General features: G+C 50.4%; 1 protein-coding gene across 1 annotated transcript in view; it reads left to right on the top strand.

Annotated features, from left to right (window-relative positions):
• Mertk (MER proto-oncogene, tyrosine kinase) overlaps positions 1–21,061 on the top strand; it is a 98,824-nt gene that overhangs the window by 25,451 nt on the left and 52,312 nt on the right. The window contains exons 3-4 of the mRNA XM_076833158.2: positions 6,488–6,588; positions 8,709–8,882. Coding sequence (XP_076689273.2) covers positions 6,488–6,588; positions 8,709–8,882 — 275 coding nt within the window. The remainder of the gene's footprint in view (positions 1–6,487; positions 6,589–8,708; positions 8,883–21,061) is intronic.

Below are 21,061 nucleotides of genomic sequence, written 5' to 3'. Positions count from 1 at the left end.
GCTGCAAGGGCAGGGGTGACGAGGTCCTGTTAGTGTGCTGAGGTGGAGTGCCCTGGGACTTCAAGTCTGGCCATGAAGTGTCATTTTAAGGGAGAAGGGCCCAGCCTGAGGACCAGGGGGAAGGAGCTTCTGACCCTGAGTGACCGCATCCTGCAGTCAGACTTCCGTTCGCTGAAACTGGAGGGGAAGAAAGATGGATAGGTCATGAGTTCAAGAGCATTTAAGTACAAATCCCACATTCTCTGGAAAGATTAGAGATTGGGTACTTCTTCATGAGATGATTCCTGAAAGATTTTCACAACTACTTGGGCTTAGCTTGTGTGTGTGTGAGTGTGTGTGTGTGTGTGTGTGTGTGTGTGTTAAATTTTTTGAAAATGATAACATGTATATTTCAAAAATCCTTGGTGGGACCACAAATTGGTACAAACACTCTGGAAAGCAGTATGAAGATCCCTCAAAAAATTAGAAATGGGCCAGGCTCAGTAGCACACACCTGTAATACCAGTGGCTCAGGAGGCTGAGGTAGGAGGATCCTGAGTTCAAAGCCAGCTTCAGCAAAAAGCCAGACGCTAGGCAACTCAATGAGACCCTGTTTCTAAATAAAATGCAAATTAGGGCTGAGATTGTGGCTCAGTCGTTGAGTGTCCCTGAGTTCAATCCCTAGTATCCCTGCCCCCCCCCCCAAAATTAGGAATGGAATCACATTTGACCCACTTATCCCACTCCTTGGTATATACCCAAAGGAGTTAAAATCAACGTACTACAGTGAGATAGCCATATCAATGTTTACAGCAGCTCAATTTACAATAGCTAAGCTATAGAACCAACCTAGGTGCCCTTTTACAGATGAATGGATAAAGAAATTATGGTATATATAAAGAGTGAAATATTACTCAGCCAAAAAGAAGAATGACTTCATGACATTTGCCAGTGAATGGAACAATCTGGATCTGGAGACTCTCATGCTAAGTGAAATAAGACAATCTCCAAAACCCAAAGGTCAAATGCTTTTGCTGATGTGTGAAAACTAAACCACAATAAAGGGTAAAGGGAAGGAGAGAAGTTCAGTAGATCAGACAAAGGGGAACAAAATGAAGGACGGGATAGGAATAGGAAAGACGGTAGAAAGAATCTAACATAAACTGGGCATGGTGGTGCACGCCTGTAATCCCAGCGGCTCTGGAGGCTGAGGCAGGAGGATTGCGATTTCAAAGTCAGGCTCAGCAACAGAGAGGCACTAAGCAACTCAGTGAGACCCTGTCTCTAAATAAAATATAAAATAGGGCTGGGGATGTGGCTCAGTGGTTGAGTGCCTGAGTTCAATCCCCAGTACCAAAAAAAAAAAAAAAATAGAATCTAACATAATTTTCCTATGTACACATATGAAATATACCTAAGTGCCCACCCACAAGAATGGGGTCTTAATTAGAATAAGGTATATCCCATGCTTGTATAATTTCATTGAAATGCTTTCTCCTGTCATGTATAACTAAAAAAGAACCAATAAAAAAATAGGGTGATGTTAAAAAAATTTTAAAAGCAATCACCAGGAAAAAAATATATATAGGGCATTATATATATATATATATATCCATAATCTTACAAACCCCCCCCAAAAATCTTTTCAATCATATGTAAGTTTAATGTTCTTGAAATAAGTTGGTCTTTTATTATATAGATGATTTTATATAGCCTCTTTCATTCTTGTTGTCATTAACATATCTTATAATGTCATATTCATTACGCTCGTTAACATAAACATTTCCCTAGATTATTAAAAGTTTTCAAAATACTTTAATGGCTGCCCTTATGCCTCTGTATTTTGTGATTGTAAAACAGAAGCAAATATAGAATAATGCAAATAAAATTAAAAAGGGAAAGCAGTAAGTTATGTGCCAAATGCCAAGGTCAAGGGCATATCCATTGGAGGAAGTAACTAATGCGCTATTTCCTGCCAAGTGCCCCCTGAGCTGAGTCTACTTTATGCTAATAATTCACCTTTCATTTGTCTTTTTCCTGTTGATCGTGGATGTCTGGTGGTGACGGAGCCAGGAGTCATCTTCCTGGGGTCGGGGTACTGCATTACGATGGATGGCTTGGTGATTGAGGCTGAAAGCCCACCCCGTTCTCTCCTCTCCAGTCCTGGTCCATGTGAACTCCAGCTGCAAACTCCCCCTTACCAGCCTCCTTTGCCTGAGTCACTGGGCTGAGCTTCCTCCTGGGTTCTCTGGCCCGTTACCCTCCTCATCTGCATCCAGTGCCAGCTGGGCGGTAGGGTGGCCATTCAGCCAGGCCCCGGATGCTGCTTGGCCCAGACCTCTTCCTGGAGTCTCCAAGGGAGGGTGTAGTTTGTGGAATAATTAGCCCTGAACTCTGGTATAGCACACAGAAGGCCTCTAGCTTAGATGGAAAGGCCCCTTGCCAGGGTCAGCATTCTAGAAAGGCAGAGGCCATCAGACAGCCAGACCGGGGATACCTCAGTCTCTCAAGTGCAAACAGGAACCAAGGTTCTAGGAATGGGCAGATCTGGCTGCTGGGGGGCATGTGGTGAGGGGGAGTGTTTGCTTTCTGTTTGGTCGGGGGTCTGCTGCAGTCCCAGTGCTAAAGAATTATACTTTCTCAGTTTTCTTTGTTAAGATGTCAAGTGGGATAGTTTGGGTCCCCTGAATCCTGATTCCCTTGGGGTTCCCTGTGTTCGAGCAGGCTCTTGGCTGCATGAGACTCCCAGTGCTGTGCTAAGCCCTCCTGCACTTGGCCTTTGTGACTGATTGGTGCATGGTGACAGGTCTTCATCTTGATGCTTTCGGTGGCCATGAAAGTGGGATTGTACATGAGCAATCAGCGGAAGGCTAGAAAATGAGAACTGAGCCAAACCACTAGCAGGCAGGTGGCCGCAGAGGCCCGATGGTCACCGACTGACTTCACACCCCCGAGATCCTTGGCCCAAAGCCCTTGCCCTGGCTTCTCCGGCATCTCTCATCAGCCCTGTTCCAGAAGCAGGAAGCTTCTCAGTGGGTCTTTGTGCTTCTTTATTACATCATTTTTATTTTTTTGTTTTTTATCATGGTGAACGACCCAGAACGTTCCACCCCTTTTTGACCGCGTAAGTCACCCCCATCCACACTGATGTGCCGCCAGCCAACCACAGAACTTTTCTACCTTCCCAAACTGAAACTCTGTCCCCCTTGAACATGAGCTCCCCATTCTTCCCTCCCATGGCCCCTGGGACCTACCTTTCCTTCCATCTCTAGAAACATATAGGTAACATCTTACATTACCCCCCTGTCCCTTCTCATTGCTTTTAGAAATTCCAGAGCTTAGCAACTGCTTAGGAGCCTTTTCCCAGCAGAGCAGCCCAGTGTGGCCAGACCGAGGGCCAGGGACTGCTGTGAGTTGGCAGAAGGTCCTGGGGCCACCAGCTGGACTGCCCTGAGTGAGCGGTGCAGCTACCAGGTGGTTCCTGTCTAGACACCGTGGCTGAATCCATTGTCCCTCTTCTCCTCCCTGGTTCACATGTCTGAATTTGACCAAAGCCTGACAAGATTTCTGTGTCATTTTTTTTTTTAATGCAGCGTGTACACATAATAAAACAGTCTGACTTTTTAGAATTTCTCTCCTCTGCTCCAGCCCCCAGTCACCTCCCCCATGGAGAGCTGAGGTTGCCCATCCCTTGGGTGTCTCTCCAAAGATAGTTGATGCCATCCCAGGCATGTTTGTGTGTGTGTGCCAGTCCCAGGAGGGGTGTTAATCTAATACGGTGTTACTCATAGCTGTGGTTGAATCAATACCCAAGGGTCACATTTTTTGGTGGCTGTGGAAGTTCTGTTTTTGGCTGAGTCATGCACTGTGCTATAATTATATTTTACTTCTTGAATGGCTTTTTTTCTTTGTGGTTTTCGTTTTTATTATGGAGTAGCGTCTTGATTTCCCTGAATGCAGCAGTTTCCTTGCTTGCTGGTTTGTTCAAGACTGATGGCTCATTCTTCCCCAAATTGGAGAGGAAGGTCCTACGTCCTGTCCTGTCACAGTCGCAGAACTCTCAGCTCTGATTTCCTCCCGGGAGACACCTGTCCTGGCTGCCTGCCACCTCCGGCTTCAGTGTGGAAAGGATCCCCTCCTGCGGGCCCAGCTGTGCCTCCTCTGTGCTGTCCCCGGGACCCCACTCCCGCTGTGTTCCTTGTGCTGCTGCCCTGAGCCCAGGTCCTCCTCTTCCTGGCTGTCCCTCTGGCATCTCCAGCCCTTATCCACTAACTTTTGGGGACACACGTGTTCAGAAATGCCCCTTTCTCCATTCTGACCTTAGGGTCATTTGGATAGATACAGAATTCAAATAGGAAAATCACTTCCTGTTGTAATTTTTTTTTGGGGGGGGTACTGGGGATTGAATTCAGGGGTACTCAACCACTGAGCCACATCCCCAACCCTATTTTATTTTACTTTTTATTTTTTAGTTGTAGAGGGACACACAATATCTTTATTTATTAATTTATTTTTTATGTGGTGCTGAGGATTGAACCAATGCCTCACACATGCTAGGCAAGCGCTCCGCCACTGAGCTACAGCCCCAGCCCTATTTTATATTTTATCTGGAGTCAGAGTCTCACCGAGTTGCTTAGCCCTTGCTTTTGCTGAGGCTGGCTTTGAACTTGAGATCCTCCTGCCTCAGGCTCCCAAGCTGCTGCACCTGGCACTAAGTTCTTAGAGGCAAAGTTTGGATCGGTTTCCCTTTGTGCTCTGCATCCTGATTTTCATTCCTGGGCTGGATTTCCTTGGTGGTTGGCTTCAGGTATTCCTGGGCATTTTGTGGAGTCTGATTCCTACAGTCCCAGGTGTGTGGCCAAACTGACACTTAGATCTAATGGTTTCTCGGGCTCTCAGGGACTCTGCACAGGTGTGCTCCGCATCCTGGGCTGGGTGTACCCCCTTTCAGCAGCCTTCCTGGTGCCACGCCCTGTGTCCCCCAAGAGCTCCTGTGTGAAGGCAGGAAGATTCAGAGGCGATGGGACAGGTCAGGAGAGCTGTAACCTAACTGTGCATCCTAGTTTGAATGAACTCACTGGCCGGTCACTGTAGGCAGGTAGGGCGTGGCCAGAGAAGGTGGATCCCTGTAGGTGTGCCCTGGAAGGGAGCCCCTGGCCTGTGGCCCCTTCCTTCTAACCCCTACTTCCCGCTGCCATATGTGAACAGCTTTTCTCCACCATGTCTTTCTGCCATGATTCTGTGCCTCACCTTGGGCCCAGAGCAATGGACTTGGCTGACTATGGGCTGAGACCTCTGAATTGTGAGCTAAAATAGACTTCTCCAAGTTGTTCTGTTGGGTGTTTTGGTCACAGCAAGACAACGCTGACTGAAGCACTTTCTCCCTGGGTCATGTGGTAAGCTTGTTGCTGCTGTGAGGCCCCCAGCTTTGGCAAAGCCAGTCTTCCAAGGCCTGGGTGTCCTCTGCCTGTGCCATCCCCCAGTGGGCTCCGTCAAGCCCTGGGCCCTGCCTGGAGAGCAGGATGGGTGGGGTGTGGAGTCTGTGGGAACCACACCTCTTCAGTGCCGCGGTTTCCCTTGGAGCTGCAAAGCCTAGACTGGTCAGCCGTACAGAACCCTCCAGAATTGCTGAAAGGCAGGGTTGCTGAGCAGCCAGTGGTTTACACCCTCAGTGGGCAGGTGCTATGAGACATGAGCCTCCGTGCCTCCTGCTTCAGCCCCTTCCCATCACCGTGACATTTAGGGACTTACAGGGACTCAGCTAGCCCCTACTTGGAGGTACCTGGCCTGCAAGGTCTCTTTTGTCTCTGGTACCCTCTAGGTATTGGGATATGCAGCTACAGCCCTAAAGCGTGGCAGGATCTTGCCTTTCCTTGACCCTGACCCCCCACATGTGCACGACGCTGTCATCTCACCTGGTGCACTCCAGAATCATGCTCCCACTGGAAGGGGAGGGAAAGGAAGACAGAGCATCCTAAGGCAGAAGAGTACTGCTGGGGCCTGTTCATCAGGCAGTGCAGGCAAGAGCCCTGTGGTGCTGCTGGACACCAGGAACTAGAAGGAGGTGCCACAGCGGCCCTGACACCCCACCACCACCCCAGTCCTCACTGATGCTATTTTTTTGTTCAGTTTGTTTTTTTGCACTATGGATTAAACCCAGGGGCACTCAGCCACTGAGCCACATCCCCAGGATTTCTTAATTTTTTATTTCTCACTAAGTTGCTTAGGGCCTTGCTAAGTTGCTGAGGCTGGTCCTGAACTTGCAATCCTCCTGCCTCAGCCTCTCCTTTACTCAGAGGCTGCCAATTCAAATGTTCGTGACATCTGAGAAATACCTTATAGCAGCCTCTGGTGGTGTGAAACCAGACAGCTGGGTACCACCGCCCGGCCCAGCTGACGCATCAAGTCAACCATCACAGCACGCAGCAAAGAAGGTGAGGAACTGCATGTTCCTGTGATAGGGGCTCAAAATAATCCTGTAAATATCTTGATGTATTTTTCTTTGCAGTATAATCAGTGTTCAGCGTTCAGACAATGGGTCGTATGTCTGTAAGATGAAGATAAACAATGATGAGATTGTGTCCGACCCCATCTACATCGAGGTACAAGGTAAGGCCGGAGGCCAGGGGGTCCCATTGCCCAAGAGCTGTTTGTTTTAGGACTTGTAATAAACATTTTGTGTGCAGTGTTCTGGCGTTTGGCCTATTATTTACTTATTTTTATGTGGTGCTGAGGATCAAACCCGGGCCTCATACCTGCAAGGCAAGTGTTCTACCACTGAGCCCCAGCCCCAGTCCCTGGCCTATCCCCTTTTTGACTCTGTAAACTTTGCAAATCCATCAGCAACGAAATTTCACAAGATCCTCTTTTTGGACTTTAAATCATAGTGAAATTAATTCAGTCATTAAAAACCTGAGCTTTATACTAGCACCAGAGGAGAAATCAAAAGGGACTGTGGACCTCCTTGTCCACAGTTGTTTATAATTTAAAAAAACCTGAGGTTGTTCAGGCATAGTGGGGCACACCTCTAATCCCAGCAGCTCGGGAGGCGAGGCAGGAGCATTGAGAGTTCAAAGCCAGCTTCAGCAACGTAGTGAGGCCTTAAGCAACTCAGTGAGACCCTGTTAAACATCCTTGGGTTCAATCCCTGGTACTAAAAAAAAAAAAAAAAAAAAAAAACTGCTAAGGACTTTTTTTGTTGCTGTCCAGTTCTTAGAGCTGGCACAGGTACTGCCCCCCTGGGCAAGTGGCCCTTTGCATGCTACTGGGCATTCTTTCCTGTCTTGTTTGTGTTTTGGTTCAACATGGGAGGGTGACTGGTTTACTGGACTGGGTTAGCAGTTGAGTCTGGACTATCCTTGGGGCTTCAGGCCCCCACAAGTTTCTCTGGGCACAAAGCTTGAAGAAATTCCATGCCCTATTTCACAACATCACATGGGTTGTCCGTCACCAGATAAGGTGTCTGCCTTTGAGGAACCTGACCGGATGGGAAAGGTGAGCACAGGTGACCCTGGGCCTGGGGTCCTGCAGGTGGGGTTGGCGTGTCTGGGTCTGCTCCTCCCCCGGGGGCTCCCCTCCCAGGCATCTGCATCCCTGCGGTGGAAAGTGCCCAGCCAGCGGAGCCATCAGGTCCCCTCTGTCTTTTCTACTTTTTCCTGAGCCTCCCTGTCACAGGTTGTAGAACAGGCTTTTCAGCCACAAGCGTAAGGCTCAAAGGCTCCTCCGTTACCCACTCTTTTGTGAACCTGAACTTGATACCCACTAGTGCCGAGGGAGGGAGGCAGGAGAGAGGAATGGGTAGAGGGTGGAAGAGGTGAAGACCGGGAAGGGGCTCCTCTGGGAAGTCGCTTTGGGACCACTGCACTGGTCTGGCTGTTAGCGCCCCAACTAAAGGGGAGGGGGGTCTCCTAGATTTGCTGCTAATCTAGGGGAAAAATTCAGAGGACATTTTACTTATTAGAATCCCGGGTGTGTGGGGGGGAACCCAGGACAAAAACACATTAAGTTTTGGAAAATCTTGAAACAGGAAAAGGAATCCTATTTCACAAATGTCCCACCTCAGATCTGTGAGATTCCAGTCCCCAAAGAACACAATTTGAATGCCTGGGGACAGTGGGTTTGATCTGCTAACATTTTAGACCCATGCCCCCCAGATGGTACACACCGCCTTCTCAGAGATATTTTCTAAGCTTCCCTGTAGCCCTGAGTCTGGAGTCACGGTAGGACATCTCAGGATCACAACAGCCATGGAGCTGTGTCTGTCCTCTTTATCTGAGAACGTGCTTTGGAAAGTGCGCACTGCCCTACACAACTGTCTGGATTTTGCGGGGTGCATGTGCTGAAGCGCCAGTCCAGGGCCTGAGTGCGCCAGCCGCTGTCCGGTCTGGATTTCAAAACCCGTTATCACACACAGGAGACTGGCCTCCGTGAGAAACCTGCCAGCTGGTCCAGGCTTCAGAACAACACTCGACTTAAGAACTGTCCCTGCTGGTCAAACCAGTTCTGAGTCCCCATTTGAAGCACCTTTGGGGACTCTCCTAGAAAGCCAGCTAGAGGTGGACTGACAAGAATGACCCTCTGGGCTTTCTTATCCAAATTTAGGGAGGCCATTTCAGCCTCAAAGTGGGACACAAATCTCCTGTCCCCGGTGCTGGTCAGTTGGGAGCCCCCCATGGGCTCTGCTTCTGATCTGGGTGGGAAACACGCTGTGGTCTGAACTCTCTCTGCAGGACTTCCTCACTTCACCAAGCAGCCCGAGAGCATGAACGTCACCAGGAACACCGCCTTCAACCTCACCTGTCAGGCCGTGGGCCCCCCTGAGCCCGTCAACATTTTCTGGGTGCAAAACAGCAGCCGCATTAATGAACAGCCCGAAAAATCCCCCTCCGTTCTCACCGTGCCTGGTAAGCCCAAGCGGGTGCTCGTGTATTCATTCATCATTATTGCTTTTCTTTAATTTACGTGTTTATTTGATCTCGGGCAGAAGAGATCAAAAGCTTGGTGACCCTGGTGGCTCACCATCCACCGGCAGGACAGAAGGGTGAGAGGCGCAGGTATGGCCACCGAGGTTAGGGGGCCAGGTGGATGGGCAGGCAGGTAGGGACCACTGTGGGAGGGTATCAGGGGCTGGGCTTGGGAGTGGGCGAGCGCACTGCTCCCGTGGTCAGGTGGCCCAGCAGGTGACTTTGAGCATGGCCGAGCCAGCCCGAGCCCTGCTCACCACCCCGTGGGAGAGGGCAGCCCTGGTCCTGCTGCCTCTGCAGGAGCTGCACCTGCGAAGCCACCGAGGATCTCGCTGAGATCAATAGCAAGAGAGTGGCCACTGGGCACTGCAGGGGCAGGAATCTGAGTTGCTGAGGGACTGTGGCTGACCTGCCTGCCACTCCTCCATAGGCTGGATTTCCACGCAAACTAGGGTGCCTCAGCTTTGTTCCCCACCCTGGGGACAAGGCTGTTCACAGAGGTGGTCCCCGTGCCCCTGACTGCCCCTTTCAGCAGCATCTGGAAGTCCCCTCCCTGCTGTGCCTGAGGGTGTGCTGGGCAGTGGGGACACCCTCCCCCTCTGTATTGAGCCTCCTTCTGGGGGGGGTGGGCGGAATTCTGGATGTCAGCACCCCCCCATCCTGGCCCTCCTGCTTCTCCCACAATGGCCTTGAACTTGAGTCTCCAGCCCTACCCCCTGGCATTTCTGCTTGCTGAGTATGTGGACATCTTAAAATGCAACCCTCCATCACCCCAGACTGGTTCCGCCCCGAATTCCCCTTCTTAGTAAATAATGTCACCCACCGCCCATGCTTTCTTCCCTTTCCTCTTTTGTCACGTTGAGTGCCATCAGCAGTTCTGAGTTCTGCCTGCACAGTACAGCTGACTCGGCCCTTTCTCCAGCCCTACTGCTGATCCTGTGATCCCTGTCACCGCCAGCTCTCCCGCACTGGCTGTCCCCACTCCTGTCCTCTCTCCTTAGCAGTAGACCATGTCGGTCGGCCATTTGCTGAAAACCCTGCCGTGGCTTTAGTTGTCTTGACTGTCACCCAGAGCCCCTCCTGCCTTGCTCCTGCACCCGGCTCCTCCCTCTCTCCTCCACCCTGTCATGTTCTTTTCTGCCCCAGGACCTTTGCACTCTCTCCTTTCTGCCTCAAGTATCCTCCCCTCTGCCCTTCCTTCCATCCGCAACTGGAGACTCCCTCCCTGATTACCCATCCCCACCCTCCACTGACTCCTCTCAGATTCTTCCATTGCAGCTTTCCAAGTTGTAGGTGTCCTTATGGGTGCTCTCCAAGAGTTCACCTGTGTACCCAGGGCCTGAGGCTGGGCCAGGCCTGCAGCAGGGCGTAACAGCTCCTTAGGCCATGGGTGGTCAGCAGGGGAATGCCAGCCCTGGGGACAGCCCCTGCGGTGCTTTTCCAACCCTGACTGCAGGAGGAACTGAGGGGTTTTTCTCCCTTCATCTGAGTTTGAGTTTCTCCAGGTGGTTGATAACTAAGCAAATTCTATGCTCAAAATCTACTTAAAATCAGGCTCTTTGCCCTCTGTAAGGTGACTGCTCTGAAATCCCCTAAGAGACACTTTGTCCATCCAGGTAAAGTTGACATGCAATGCAGTGTATGCATTCTACACAGTGAGCACAGATACCGGGTAACCAGCAGCTCAGTGTCACTGTCCCCTCCAAACGTCCTCGCGGTCCCTGCTGGGCAGTCACAGGCAGCACTGCCCCATGTCTGTCATCTTGGGCTGGTTTTGCTTCCTCTTGAACGTCAAGCAGGCTTCCCTCGCTGGCACAGTGTCTGTGACCACGTTCCTTGCTGTGGCACTGTGTTGTTGGTGACCCCGTTCCTTGCTGTGGCGCCGTGAGGGTCATTTTTTACTGCTGGTAGTAATCCACTGGATCATGCGTGGACTGGCTTATCCATTGGTTGAGAGAAGCTCGGGCTGATGGTGGCTGTTGGCTGTGATGGATACTCACCAAGCGCATTCATTTGCAACTCTTTTGGTGACTTGTGTTTTTTACTTGTTCTTAGCAAACACCTAGGAACAGAGTGGCAGAGTCACACGGTGGGTGTATGTTGAACATCTGAAGAAACCACCAAACTGGTTTCCCAAGTGACCATACCGTGTTCCATTCCCCGACACAGGGTGAGATCCGGTTGCCCCCGCTGTCACAGAGCCAAAGCCACCCGGCTGGTCCCTTCCCACCAGTTCTTGTGGTCCCTGTAAAGATCAAATGTGTTGCACATAGTAGGTGGCATGAGTTTATTCAAGGGATAGGAACAAAGGAAAAGGGGACACTCTTGGAGAGAGTGGGCCCTCCCAGGGAGGAGAGAGATGACCTGCCCTCTGCCTTCCAGTTTTATTTATTTTTGGTTCTGGGGATGGAACTCAAGGGCACTCCACCACTGAACCACCCACATCCCCAGCCTGATTTTTAATTTTGAGACAGGGTCTCACTAAGCTGCTCAGTACCTTGCTAAGTTGCTGAGTCTGGCTTTGAACTCTCGATCCTTCTGCTTCAGCCTTCAAGCTGCTGGGATTACAGGCGTGCCCTGTAAAGCAGAAACCAAGGAACAAGAATGAGGCACTAAGAAGGTTTATTGGGGGGGTGTTCCCAGGCGAGGTTCACGCGTCCCAGGGAAAGGTGAGGGCCTCAGGCTGGGAAAGGCAGGAGCACTGCTAATAAGGAAACTGGGAGGTAGGAGGCTCAGGCCATCTAAATTGCAGCTACGGACAGCAGGTTGGCTGAGTTTAGGGTCATCGTGTCTGTCGCAGGTTGGTCAGGGCTGATGCAAGTTGACAGGGCGATTGCTTCAGCCGGGAACCTTGGTGGTCCGTCCGTTGCCATGTCAGCTTCTGATTGGCCATTTCGGGCCCGGTGGAAAGTCCGGGGCCACAGCCCCCTTGAAAGGGAGGGGGAAGGGAAGGCTGCGGACCACGTGCACCACCACCACATCCAGCTTGCCCTCCAGTTTTACTGGGGGTCCCAGGGACGTTTCCCGGAAGTCCCACTCAGGTCCCTTCTTGGCTTTGACTGACAGCAGGATTGCCGCAGACTTCTGAGACCCCACAGCAAGACCCCATTGCACAATTTCTTACCCAAGGAGGGGAGGCTTTCCTGTTACACTGAAATGCGAAAACCCAGGACACTGCCTAGCTGGGCCCAGAACTCGCTCTTACAGGTGTTGTGGTTGAGGACTTGGCTCTGAACTACCCAGACGCCCAGAGTCCCAGAAGCTAGGCCGAATAAAGGTCACAGAGGTGCCCCCTGCAGGGTACCTTTTGTCCTGCTCATTTGGGAGGAGCCTGGGCCTGCATTTCCCTACCTAAACCCTGCAGATAGGGGTACTAGGGTGAAGAATGCAGCCTTAAGCCAGGCTGCAGGGAATTTGCCCTTTCCAAGAAAGCACGTGCAGGTCGGCACCCGTGGGCCACTCTGGGCTCATCCTCTCACCTCGGAATTCCTGCTGCTCCCAGATGTCTGTTCCCTGTCACCACCACATCCTTGGTGACACTAGATATGGTCAGTCATCTTAATCCTAGACATCCTAGTGGATGTCAGGTCATCCAGTATTGTGATTTTAATTTATTTTCTTGACATCTGATTCTAGATTAGACTGAGAAAAGATTTTTGATCTTGTGCCCATCTTTCTTTCTTTTTTCTTTCTTTTTTTTTTTTTTTTTTTTTTGATATCAGGGATTGAACCCAGGGGCACTTAACCACTGAGTCTCATCCCCAGCCCTATTTAGTTTTTATTTTGAGATGGTCTCAATAAAGTGCTTAAGGCCTCACTAAGGTGCTGAGGCTGGCTTTGAACTTGTGATCCTCCTGCCTCAGCCTCCCAAGCTTCTGGGATTACAGGCATGGGCCACCCCGCCTGGCACAAGATGAAGTTTTGAGATATGTGTGCATTGTATAATGCTACTGAGTTAACCAAGGCTTTACCTTATACAATTACCTTTTTTTTTTTTTTTTTTTTTTGTGGAAAACCATCTGTGTATAGGAAAGATTTCTGAAAGAGTTCAAGGACAACTTGGGCATATTTTAAATTCTGGTACATTTTAAACTCCTCCTCAAAGGACCTTGGCCATTTTGCACTTTCCTAGAATAATAATATGCAACGGTAACAGCCTTTGGGTTTTGCCAGTCTGATAACTCTCTCAGAATGCACTAGTTCCCCCTTCCCTGAGGTTTTGCTTTCTATGGTTTCTGTTATCCATGGTTAACCAAGGTCCAAAAATACCGCATGGAAATTTTCAGAAATGTGAGGGAGAGAAAGACAGAGAGACCACACTCACATAGTTTTTATTGTAGTACATTGTGGTAATCCTCCCATTTTGCTGTTAGTTGCCGTTGTTAAGCTTGCAGTGTGTCTCAGTGGTAAATGAAGCTTTACAATCAGTATATATTCTAGGAAACTCCAGTGCAGCAGGGGTCAGTACTGTCCATGGTTCCTCGCATCCCCTGCAGCGCTGAGATCTCTCCCTCTGGTAAGGGGCACTTCTGCATCAGATTCACCCCTCCATCTATTCCCAGGAGATGTCCTGAGGCAGGACCTGAGACGATTCTGGGCACACTCTCAAGGGCTAGTTCAGTGGCTGGTGCAGGGACGGCAGCAGTGACCCGCCACAGGGCGCGCAGGGCCGCGTTGGCAAGAAGACGACTGCCCGACCCCAGGTGGAAGTGGTCACTAGCATTTCATAGAGAGCTGGACTCGGCTGTTGTAGAATTTCCAGGGTAGAGACAGATGTGACCTAGATGAAGAACTCTTACTGAAACCACCGAGTTGACGTTCTGCCCTGGTTTCAAAATGAACAGCACCCCGGTTGCTCAAGCACCCTTCCTAGTTGTGGGGCCGCTGACTTCTCAGCAAGAGTATTTTTTTAAAGAAGGGAGACCAGGAGAGGATGGGGACAGGGGACCAGGGTGGAGGGAAGGGAAAGAGGAGGTAACGGAAAACAGAATTCACCAAATTATGTTATGTGCAAATACAAATATATCATGGAATCTCATTATTTTGTATGATTATAATGCACCAATAAAAAAGCATTTTTGTTGTTTTTTCTTTTTTGGAAAAGAATACTTTTACTAGGATTCACATTAATGATATCAAAAGAACTTGTTAAATATGCATTTCAATCAATTCTATTTTATGACAATTTCCATCATAATTCATATGGCCTGGGCCAGGCATGGTGTTGCAAGCCTGTAAACCTAGTGGCTCTAGAGGCTGAGGCAGGAGGATCAGGAGTTCAAAGCCAGCCTCAGCAAAAGTAAGGCCCTAAGCAACTCAGTTTTGTAAATTAAATATAAAACAGGGCCGGATATGTGGCTCAGTGGCCAAGTGCCCTTGAGTTCAGTCCCCAGTACCCCACCACCTCAAAAAAAAAAAAATTGCCTGAGCATGCAGCTGTGCACCTTTGCTTTGTCTCCTTGGGGAGGAGGTGACCAGCACCCAGCACCTCTGTTCAGCCGGCCCGGAATCCCACAGCTCTCATCAAATGCCCGTTTACTGCAGAACGGGTAACTGGTGCTCTGCTGTGAAGGTCGGGTGATGTGATCTTGCAGCCATGATAGACACCTGAGGCATTGCCAGGTTCTTCCCTCTTCCCAGACACCCTGCAGTCACCAAGATCTGCACGTCATCGTTCTCAGATGCCAGCTCGTAGTTCTCAGATGCCAGCTCGTTCCCTCCCTCCCTCTGCTTCTGCACCACTGTGGCCTTGATTCAGACTTTCCTGGCTCCTTGCCAAGACTTTTGCTGTCACATCCTAACCACGGTCCTGGGCTGCATGTCCTCATGCCCTGTGCCCCCAGCCACCTACATAGTGAGTCACTCTCTGCTTCAGCAGAGAGCTTCCTCTAAAATACCAGGTCATCATTTCTGGCTGGACTTCCCAGTACCCACCGGTGACTACCACGCAGTGTTTAAGATCTTCTGGTCTCGGGGCTGGGGATGTGGCTCAAGCGGTAGCACGCTCGCCTGGCATGCGTGCGGCCCGGGTTCGATCCTCAGCACCACATACAAACAAAGATGTTGTGTCCACCGAGAACTAAAAAATAAATATTAAAACCTATCTCTCTCTCTTTCTCTCTCTCTCTCTTCCACTCTCTCTTAAAAAAAAAACAAAAAAAACAAAAAAAAACATCCTCTGGTCTCCTGCCTGGCCTGGTGGTGGGGGGCTGTTCCTGAGGCCTAATGCGCCTCTGGTGGGACCTCCAATGCACCCTGCCCTCTTGCCAGGCCTTTGTCAGTTCTGTGAAGTTACTAGAATGGGGTTTGTATTGTTTGTGGTGCTGGAGGTGCAATCCAGGGCTCCACCTCTGAGCCCCGCCCCAGCCCAGGACTTCAGATCCCCCGTGCAGAAACAGAGGAGGCTTGGGTTAGTCAGGGAGAGCCCTGCGTGGCACAGGCCACCGACCGCCTGCGGGGACTCTGTCAGGCCAGCTCTTGCTGAGTGTTCCCAGGCCTTTGGATTTTGTAACGCTGTGCAAGAAGTGCAGAAAAACCTAGTTACATCCATTTTTAACCTCGCCCAAGCTTTGGTTTGATGCCTGAGCCCCTCCCCCGGGCGCGTGCTGGGGGACTGGATCAGAGACCCCTCTGTCTTGAGCTGCCTGTGTCCCCCACCCACTGAGGAGGCTCACAGGGGGACCCAGCCCCTCTTGACACTAACCTCTGGGGGCTCTTGCCCCGTCCCTTCTACTGAGAGAATTCCACCTGGGGATGGAGGTTAGACCGCTTTGATCAAACTTACTTATTTTTTGGTTTTTTCGCTGTGTAAGCATGTTTTTTTATTTGTTCTTTTTAGATGTACGTAACCCTAGAGTGTATTTTGACATATGCTACATATATGGAACATAACTTCCCATTCCTGTGGTTGGACACGATGTGGAGTTTCTCTGGTCGCGTGTTCATATACGAACACAGGAAAGTGACGTCCGACTCATTCCACTGTCTTTCCCTTTCTCATCCCTTCCCTTCATTCCCATTTGTCTAACCCAGTGAACTTCTCTTCTTCCCTCCTGCCCCCGTTATTGCATGTGAGTATCCACCTATCAGAGACGATACTCTGCCTTTGGTTTCTTGGGTCTGGCTTATTTCACTTAACACCATAGTCTCCAGTTCCGCCCATTTACCAGTAAGTGCCATACTTTCATTCTTCTTTATGGCTGAGTAATAGTCCACTGTGTATATGAACCACATTTTCTGTATCTGTTCATCTGTTGGAGGGTACTCAGGTTGGTTCCATTGAAAGACTCATTTTGAAAAGGAAGGCCATATGCTTTTCCCCTCTCGATACAAACTTTCCTCCCCTCTGTGATATAGAGCTGTCTTTAGGGGACAAGAGCCAAGGAGCTTTGTCTCTAGGACTCCACTGTGAGGGAACCTAGCCAAGCACAGGTTGCATGCGGTGCTGTGGAGATCACTGTCTCCCACTGACCACAGGACCCTGTTGGAGAACAGACCAGTTCTTCCCAGGGACTCAGCAAGGGGACAGCCTGTTCCTGTAGGAGTGACTCAAGGGAGCTCCTGTTGGGTGACAGACAATTCTCTGGCCATAAATCTGTACCTGGGAGTAAAACTTCCTCCTCCCCTCCCCCAAGCCACACAAGACGAAAACCGGCACTGTCTCACGGGGTCTGCCTTGTGGTGAACAGCAGTGTACCCAAGCCTCTCCTGGTTTTGCTTTTTGTACCAGGAGGATGTAAGATCCTTGTAACCCGTGGGTGGGGACCGGGTGAAGGGTGCACGTGGACTCCGCTAGTGTTGCAACTTCTTGTGAATCTGAAAGACTTTCAAACTAAAAAAAAAAATTTTTTTTCCTTTTAAAGAAGCACTTTGTGGGGGGAGGGGGGCACTGGGGGTGTTGCTCAAGGATGAAGCGCTTGCCTAGCGTGTTCAACGACCTGGCTTGGATCCTCAGCACCTCAAACACAAACAAAAACACCCAACACCAAGAATAAGTAAGTGGATGGTATTTATTTAATAACCAATGACAGTGGAGCACATCACAGCTTAGTGCTGAAGATCTCTGGCTTGGGTGGGCATGTAGACTGGTGCCACCCTGCTGTCGTGGGCCCCTGGGCAAGCACTGAACTGTTTTCTATAAGTTAGGGACAGTGGTGGCTACTTAAGAAAATGTTTGTAAGGGTTCAGTGAAATGAATGTAAAGCCCTTGTCCCAGGGGCCGTCTACAGGGATGGTTGACGGGGCTGGGGGTGGCTCTGTAGCAGGGCATGTGCCCAGCATGTGCAGGATGTGCAAGGCCCCCGGTTCCCTCCCCAGTACTGAAGGGGGAAAAAGGAGCCAAGCACCACGGCGCATTCCTGTCATCCAGCGGCTTGGGAGGCTGAGGCAGGAGGATCGTGAGTTCAAAGCCAGCCACAGCAACTTATCAAGGCCCTAAGCAACTTAGCAAGACCCTGTCTCTAAATAAAACATTAAAAAGGGGCTAAGGATGTGGCCCAGTGGTTAAGCTCCCTGGGTTCAATCCATGGTACCAAAAAAAAGGACTAGCATGCAGCATGCTTCCTGTTGTGATTTCCAGTTTTTTCATGTTATTTTTGTGTGCACTGGTCACTAACTGTTCACTTCCAGCTGCCCTTTCCTTGACAGTAATGGACTTGAGCTGATCCTAGTTTTTATTTGCTAAAAACACTCGTTTTATGTTTAAATCCACATGCAGAAGATGGCTAAGCTAGTTTTCATTTTATTTACTTGGCTATAGCTATTAATATTCATTGTAATAATAGTAACAGTTACAATAGCCAGAATATATACAAATCCATATGGAAGTCTCCCAGGGCTTTCTGTAAAGATTTACTCTGAATCTCACAGACAGCTGTGACATAGGTAGGCTTTTTTTTGGGGGGGGGGGTACAGGGATTGAGCTCAGGGGCACTCAGCCACTGAGCCATACCCCTGGCTTTCTTTTGTATTTTATCTAGAATCAGGGTCTCACTGAGTTGCTTAGGGCCTCGCTTTTGCTAAGGCTGGTTTTGAACTCATGATCCTCCTGCCTCAGCCTCCTGAGCCCCCTGGGATTACAGATGTGCACCACCATACCCCACATAGTTAGGCATTTTTAATATTTATTTTGTAATCAGGAAACAATTTAGAGCTATTAAGAGACATGCTTGCTTAAAGTCTGTGCTCTGTGTAGCTCCTGGAGAGATCCTAGTAAAACACAAGTCAGAGCACATCAGTCCTCTGCTCAAATCTCCAAGTTTCTTACCCCAAGCTGAGAAAAAAGTGAAGTGAAAAAAGTGTTTCCTTTGCTAGGAGTCTCCCAGCTCACCCCCCCAAATTTCCTCACCCCAGGTCTTTCCCCAGAATTCATTTCTCAAAAGAGCTGCCTCTAGCCCCTCTGCCACCTGCAATCACAGCCTGCTTTCCCACCCACCCTGACCCTCTGATCTTCTTCTGTTCCTCCACTGTACTTACCACCTTCTGACACAGCATGCAACCGACTTATTGAGATTATTGTTTATTGTCCATTTTCCTCCATGCAAATGTGAGTTCTGTAAGGTCGGGAATCTTTGTTTTATCCATGGATAGCCTCAGCTCCTGGGAAAAATGGTGGCTAGTGAGGACTCGGTGAGTCCTTGCTGACGGCCTCAGGCAGGACGGGGAGAGTTCCCAGTTCTGAGCCCCCTCTTTGTCTCTGGAGTGTGTTCTTCCACTGCTGCTTTCTTTGGTGGAAAGGTGGACACCAGAAAACTTGAGTGAGGCGCAGACTTGTTCCTGTAGTCATTTTGCAGGGTTGCTTACTCCCCCAAGAACTGGCCTGACTGCCTTCCCCGGAGTGCTTCCTCAGCAGTTCCGATTGTCCTTCCCTCGAGGGGACATCCTGTTTACTGAATGTTCCTGAACAACTTCTTTTGGATCTGTGTCACAGCCATCTTTTTTTCAAACCAGCACAAGACCAAGCAAGGAGGGGGTGAGCCTTGATCCTGGAGTTGGGCAGGAGAACTGGTGGCCGTGAAGGGGTGGCCTGGAGCAGAGCCCTGGCTTGGGCAGACTGGGGGCTTGGCGGCCTGGGACGTCCAGGAGAGAGTGGGAGGCAGGGTGGAGACTTCAGAGACTTAGCGGGGTGGATGGTTTTCTCCCTGGAAAACCACAAGGGTTTGGGCTATAAAACAAACAGATCTATTCCAGTCTGGTGGTTACTGTCCATCCACAGAAGGGGAACGGGCCAGTGAGACGAAGCCACCTTCCTAGTGCACACTCATCCCTGGTCCTTCCAGACTCAGAAGTGAGCCTCTGGGTGGGGAGCTAGTGTTGTAAACCATAAAAGTCTAACTCAAAAAACTGAGCAGGGGGCTGCAGCTCAGTGGGAGAGCGCCTGCCTAGCAGGAGCGAGGTCCTGGCTTCCGTCCCCAGCAACATACACACACAGAACATGAAGAAGTCTGTATTGGGCCCAGCAGGGTGGCGCACCCCTGTAATCCCAGTGGCTTGGGAGGCTAAGGCAGGAGGATGGCACGTTCAAAGCCAGCCTCAGCAGCAGAGAGGCGCTAAGCAACTCAGGGAGACCCTGTCTCTAAATAAAATACAAATAGGGGCTGGGGATGTGGCTCAGTGGACGAGTGAGTGCCCCTGGGTTCAGTCCCCAGTAAACCCCACTAATATGGAAGTCTGTATTGGGCTTTAAGGGTGCATCTGGCTTGCAGGGAGGGTGCCTTCTGTTTGGTCAGGTTCTGTGTCTCTGCGCACCCGGGGCCTGTCCTCAGTGTGGGTGCCCACCCTGCTGCAGTGGTTGGCACTTCTGAGCTGGTGTGAGTGTCAGGAGGCTTGCTCTGAATTGTTGTCCTGAGCTGCTGTGGACACTTTGCAAAGAAGCAGAGAGAAAGAAAACGCCCTCTCTCCAGTGGTTCCCCCCGCCCCAAGGCCTCCCAGGCCCAGGGGGCGTGTCCGTCACCCAACCTGCGGCTGCACCGTGGTCTTCCACTTTCTGCTCCTAACCAGGTTGGACAGATTTTGTTCTTTGTAGTGTTTCCCGAGAGTTTTGATAAGAATAACTGAAGTCCAATGGTGGGTTTAACCTGCATGTCTGTCCCCCAGAACATAAAAAGTGTGGGTGAGTAGGTCCCGGGGCCTTCTGAGGGAGCCCCTGTGTCTCCTGGACAAGAACCGAGCCGGCAAGTTGGGGAAGCAAGGACTCGTCACCATAACATTGGCATTGCCATCACGTGGGACGTTTGTCACAACTGACGCGCCATTCCTGACGCCTCCTGGTGACTGAGTTCAGATTTCCTTTGTCACTCACTACCTCTGTCCTTTGCTTGTCCCAGGATTTCATTCAGGATTCCACATTCCGCCCTCTCCCCTGTACCTTTCCGTTTCTCAGACTTTCCTTGTGTCCTTGACCTTGGCCCTTTCCAGGTGTTTGCAGCATGTCGCACTTTCCTTAGGATGGCACTGGGCTTTCCCCTTCCAGGAGGAAGCCCCGGCCAGGCCGGAGGTGCTGTTCCCATATCATGTGGACTCCGAGTACTGATTTTGTACTTGGGGTTATAATGCAATGCTACGTTATCTTCTTGCTCAGATTGTTCCAGTTTGGCCATTGGAAACTCCTTCAGGGCCATGGTGGTGCACGCCTGTAATCCCAGCAACTCGGAGGCTGAGGCAGGAGATTTCCAAGTTCGAGGCCAGCCTCAGCAACTTAGCGAGGCCCTAAGAAACTTAGTGAGACCCTGTCTGAAAAGAAAAGGGAAAAAAGGGCTGAGGATGTGGTTTGGTGGTAGAGCACTTGCGGGTTCTATCCCTGGTACTAGCAGAAAGAACTGCTGGCGTGGGCTCATCCCTTGGATGTGCCGTCGAGTGGTACATGCCCGGTCTGGGTGATTTCCCTCTGCTCCTGCCCTGACCGAGAGCCGCCCTTATTCCACGCAGTCCTGGTTCCTTTCGTTGGAGGGTGGTTTTAAAAACCAAGATCCATTTCTCAGGTGTCTCTCACCTCGGAAGTGACGGACTCTTCTTCCTTTGGCTGGGCGTCTTCCCTCCCTTTAGCTGCAGGGCCTGTGTTTACTTAGCAGTTCTCTGGGAACCCATCAGTTGTTGCTGGTAGCAGAGGCTTCACGGCAGAA

The sequence above is a fragment of the Callospermophilus lateralis genome, chromosome 14 (genome assembly GCF_048772815.1).
Source record: "Callospermophilus lateralis isolate mCalLat2 chromosome 14, mCalLat2.hap1, whole genome shotgun sequence".
NCBI classification, from domain to species: domain Eukaryota; kingdom Metazoa; phylum Chordata; class Mammalia; order Rodentia; family Sciuridae; genus Callospermophilus; species Callospermophilus lateralis.
The sequence above is the reverse complement of the archived record's forward strand: the minus strand, read 5'-3'. Positions and strand labels throughout refer to the sequence as shown.